Below are 5,000 nucleotides of genomic sequence, written 5' to 3'. Positions count from 1 at the left end.
TCGATCTCGATCTCGATCTCCACCGTCGGTCATCTGCGTGATCACCACAGACAGGAGATTAAACAGGGGTCCAATGAAGCGAGGGAAAATCTTAAATGTAATAATGAATGTCTAAGGGCTGATGACGAACTTTAATTATTATATATTTTAAAACGACTGAACCGTGGAAGAAACGGATGTGTCTTGAGGCTAATTCCGGCCAGCGTTAGCTACCTGCATTTAAGCTAGCATTGTTAGTATAACGATCACCTTGTGCCAGGTTTATATCCTCACATCTCTGTCGTTTAACAGCCAGAGATTCGTCCTTTATACGGTCGCACACTTTAAACATCTGTCCTTATTCTTCCATTACAAGCGAAAGAGAAGTAAAATGTGTCGCTGATCACACTTCCACTCGACTTCCACTACAGTGTGCAGATCTGATCGTAAGCTCCTCAGAGTGACTTTAAGACTATGAAGTGTGGGTCGAAACGAATCGGCTGCTTCGGCTAAAAAGCTCCACTGGTTGTTTTTTTTTTTCCAGAAGTTCAACTAAGACAGCCGCGAGACCGAGAGCGATGCCTGTTCCACGTCGCGACCGACATCCTACCTCGAACGGAGCGATACCCTTATTAGCTTCGGCTAACCCACGAGAACACTGCGATGAAACACGACTACGAAACTACGACTGTGACCGCACCGACCCACGTGTAGCACTTAAGGGTACTAACGCACGTTAACATCCTACAACGGATTCACTTCAGGCAGCGATAACAAACTCACTGCCACTTTTAATAACCAAGTATGCAAACACGAGGTTCTGCCTAAAGCTCGTACACTGTCCACGTCTATCTTCTCGTATCCGAGCGGCGATGAGGCTCTTGATTGTATATCACGTACACGTCAGATACCCGAGAAACGCGACACTACGCAAGTAAACGGATGTGCGTGATGTTTATTATAACGTAAGCCTGTAAAGTAAGGCACCGGTTCTAGCTTTAAGTCGGCGCCTCATGTGTCTGATGTTCCGATGAACCCCGAGCCGCTCGCGTGCTCGAGCTCCGATCGCTCGTGAAGTCTGGTGTGAACCGAAGCACCGGAGCTTGCGGCTCGCGGCCGAGCGACGGGTAGAGGAGCCGTGTCTGGGGCTGTTTTTGGTTTTGTGGTGAAGTGCCTTGTTATCGAGTGCTCTCGCTTCTGCCTTGTCGCTCAGGATAAGCTAATGTTGTACACTCACCTCTGTATAGATTATAAAAACTGAGTTTATGCAAATGTACATGACTTATTCTTGTATGCAATAAATCTTCATTTTGATACACGGCGGCTCTGCGTACTGCGGTGTGTGTCGTGACTAAATGAACTCGGGAACGGTTTATTTTACAGGTCACAAGCTTGGGAATGTTTTTTCACGCTCCGGACCGTTTAAGTCCGGAGTACTGACTCGAGTCAGTAAAGCAACAAACTAAACCTCCTGTGATCGGTCGTGTTCTATAAAAGTAGGCGGGGCTTTACCACTTTTCCAGGGTCACAGCGGACATAAGCGATGTTGTGTTTCATCGTCCAACACGACAGGGTCCAGATTTAACTAGAAACTCACAGATTCCAGCTGCTTCCGTCGTGGTGTAGTATTTTATTCGTACTGCATCATTAACCCCAGCAGGGATACAGATTATTACGGTCTTTATTACGTGACACAAACATTTCATAATATTTTAAGTCTGATCTCCCTGAGAGACTTCACAACTGAAACACATGACATTTTAAAATAAAATAAAATCTCCATTTTGTTTATTTCTAAGAACGACTAATAAGAACATGAGTCCCACTCCGTACCGTTATACTGTACAGCTTCGTTTTTCTGCTTTCCCCCCCAGTGTAAAGTCAAGTGCAAAAGTTTTCACACCCCTTTTTTCTTTCAGGTGAAAAATTCAACAAGTAAAAAGAGGGAAAAAAAAATATATATTTTTTCATCCTGCTACAAAAAAATTGCTCCCGGTGAGGCGGCGCGCGTCGAGTCATTATTTCGAACATAACTCGATCAAATTTAATGACCTAAAAATCTTTTTTTTTTAATCTTTTTGTCTTAAATAAGGCATTAAAAGTTTAATATTGGCTCAAACTGTTCACTGCAAGCGAGTAAAAGTAAAAAAACGAAAAGAGTCAGAAGAAAATAAGCACTAATAAAGTGTGTGTGTGTGTGTGTGTGTCAGCTGAACTATTATTACAAGTCATTTTGTTATCGAATATTTTGATCACTATGATATTTATTTATATATTAACCTGGACATATTCATTAAGTTGTAAAAACCAGACACTCATCTTTTTGAAATAAGGGTGCACAAACTTTTGCACCGAGCGTGTAGCGCTACGTCAGTCGTAAAGCCGTGCGGTCTCACACTTCTCCACCTTCCCTGTACACGACTCGCACTCCAGTGCCGCCGCTCGATACGCCTTCCAGACGACGACGTCCTGCCGGCACACGGTCCCGCCGCCTCGCTCCTCCTCTGCCTCGTTCCTGTTAATGTCCCCCACGCACACCCAGGCCCCGCCCCTCAGCCCGCCTCCTCCCACGCTCACCGCCCATTTGGAGTGATCCTCCGTGGTTTTGTAGGTGACTCGGCCGCCAGGAGAGAGCTGCTCCATGTTCAGGACCTTCCAGCTGGCGGAGCAGTCGGATGACAGGATGCCGGTGGAGCGACGCCAGAACTGCACCAGCAGATCCGTCTGCAGCGAAGGAGCCACCCAGGCGTGGTACAGGTCTGAGCCGAGAGGCACCAGGAGGTCCAGGTTACAGCCACATGATCACAACAACAACAACAGAAATCTGTTTTACAAAAAAAGGTTTTCTTCCATTTCTATTTTCTAAACTGTTTCACTGACAACAGGTGAGGAACCTAATGAGAACCACAGGAACTTTGAAGAGCTCCTGGGATTCCAAAGTGTTCCTGCAAATCTGGAACCTATCCAATAATTTTCAAATACTAGAACCAGGTCAGGACCCTATGATCCTACTCAGGAACCTGGGAACTGTTATAGCAGCTCTGGAACCTGTTAAAGAATCCAGAAACCTTCCCAAGAACCGATTCAGGAACCCGATGAAGTTCCTGCTTCTGAAATAACTCTGGAACTTTTTCCAAAACTAGAAAGAATTTAAGAGGTCTGGAATCTTTTCAGTAACCGCCAAATGTTTTAATTTTACCGTTCTTGAAAGAAGCTCCTTTGGCGAAGCTGATGAACTGCGTCCCAGCCAGCGAGAGCAGTGAGACGCTGCGATTGGGCGAGGAGAAGGAAGCGTCCGTGACCGTAGAGTTCTTCTGCCCGTTCCGGTGTTTACACAGAGCGGCCATGCTGGGCACCGACGCCACCAGAGACTCGGGAACGTCACAGTCGTAGATGTGCGGCTGATTTATACTCAACTGCTCACCTGAGGAACACATCAGAATTTATCCAGTGAACCTTTAAATAACTGTAGAAAAATATTTCAGGAGATACAAATCTTTAATTATACAAAAAAAAAAACGTTCAAAGATCTTTTGAAAATAAGATAGGAACCCGTTATTTTTCCCCTCATCTCAGAAAGAACCCTAGAAGAACCCTAGAAGAACGTAGAAGCTCTCGCACGCTCGGACAGGTCTTCGGCGGTTCTTTTCTTTGACATTTTCTATCAGTATTTATCTGCTGGAAGCGGAGCAGCACCATGGACAGCAGACCAGAACACGAGAACATGCAGGTCTAATGTGGCGTCCACAGAACAGCACTCACCTGACAACCAGGTCGTACCTACAGTACGAACACTGCTGTCGCTATGGTTACGTTACCAGTCTGATTAATTATTCTCACGGTAACTATGGCAACATGGCCTGATTTGCTTTTAAAGTGATCGATGGAGGTCTCATCACCGTGGAGGTCTCATCACCATGGAGGTCTCATCACCGTGGAGGTCTCCTCACCGTGGAGGTCTCCTCACCGTGGAGGTCTCATCACCGTGGAGGTCTCCTCACGACGGAGGTCTCCTCACCGTGGAGGTCTCCTCACACGTCATCCTTATACAACGTGATCCAAATATTCTTGGATGACTTTTATGCTGCACAGTTGGATTTTCCTCAAATACAGAAACCAGGGATGCAAATTTTTGCACGGAACATTAATCAGGCTGCGATCAACAAGATGTTCAGTTATCTGATAAACCGTCAAAGAGCCCTGTTTTGAACAAGCACTCTTCATCATCCAGAAACTTTGTAGAACCCTTTTTAGAAGCTGAGAACCTTTAACTATCCAGTGAACCTTCAAAGTATCACTGTTTAATAGTAAAAAACCACAGAGGAACCCTTAAAGAACCACAGAGGAACCCTTAAAGAACCACAGAGGAACCCTTAAAGAACCGCAGAGGAACCCTTAAAGAACCACAGAGGAACCCTTAAAGAACCACAGAGGAACCCTTAAAGAACCATAGAGGAACCCTTAAAGAACCACAGAGGAACCCTTAAAGAACCACAGAGGAACCCTTATTCACGATAAGAACCCTTAATTAAACCAATTCATTTTCAAAAGAACCCCGAAGGAACCGTTGGGTGATGTGTGAAAAAAAAAACATGTAATTATCCAATAAACTGGTAAAGAATCCTTGAAGAATCATTTTTGGAAGCTTAGTACCTTTATTTATCCAAAGAACCCAAAAGAGGAACCATTGAAGAGCCCTTAGGTGGGGTTCAACCTGGAACTTTAAAGAGTTCCCCAGAATCCATTCACACATCATTAAGTTTAAACCTTTCTGTTCTGAAGGTGTGTTTTTGTTACCGATGGTATCGAAGCGCTCCAGAGGATAAGTGACACAGATGAAGTTCTGTCCGTTGTTGATGCCCGAGTTAGGGTACGAGAACTTGCCCTCGGTTTTGAGAGGTGGGAAATGAGGAGTGCTGTGGACCAACCAGAACCCCTGTCTGCTGTCGAACAGAACCGCACCTGGTACAGAGAGGAGAGAAAAAGAGAACATCGGTTCCAGAGGATTGTTCACCGAAAGG

General features: G+C 45.2%; 2 protein-coding genes across 6 annotated transcripts in view; one reads left to right on the top strand and one right to left on the bottom strand.

Annotated features, from left to right (window-relative positions):
* The window catches only part of rgl2 (ral guanine nucleotide dissociation stimulator-like 2), a 25,534-nt gene extending 24,237 nt beyond the window's left edge, over window positions 1-1,297 (top strand). For 3 of the 5 annotated variants that reach the window (XM_027157618.2, XM_027157617.2, XM_027157621.2), the window contains one exon: window positions 1-1,297. This exon is cut by the window's left edge and continues 305 nt beyond it. Coding sequence is in view for 2 of the 5 variants with exons in the window: in XM_027157620.2 (XP_027013421.2) it covers window positions 524-615 (92 nt within the window). In the remaining 3 variants the exon portion in view is untranslated. The other 2 variants (XM_027157620.2, XM_027157619.2) reach the window with 1 other exon arrangement.
* Window positions 1,298-1,589: 292 nt separating this feature from the next.
* Window positions 1,590-5,000, bottom strand: part of dnase2 (deoxyribonuclease II, lysosomal) — a 7,230-nt gene continuing 3,819 nt past the window's right edge. The window contains exons 5-7 of the mRNA XM_027157625.2: window positions 4,777-4,941; window positions 3,179-3,403; window positions 1,590-2,738 (exon numbers count right to left, since the gene is read on the bottom strand). Coding sequence (XP_027013426.1) covers window positions 2,350-2,738; window positions 3,179-3,403; window positions 4,777-4,941 — 779 coding nt within the window. The 3' untranslated portion in view covers window positions 1,590-2,349. The remainder of the gene's footprint in view (window positions 2,739-3,178; window positions 3,404-4,776; window positions 4,942-5,000) is intronic.

The sequence above is a fragment of the Tachysurus fulvidraco genome, chromosome 25, assembly GCF_022655615.1.
Source record: "Tachysurus fulvidraco isolate hzauxx_2018 chromosome 25, HZAU_PFXX_2.0, whole genome shotgun sequence".
In the NCBI taxonomy this organism is placed as follows: Eukaryota; Metazoa; Chordata; class Actinopteri; order Siluriformes; family Bagridae; genus Tachysurus; species Tachysurus fulvidraco.
Note: the sequence above shows the minus strand (reverse complement) of the source record. Positions and strands in the feature narration are given on the sequence as shown.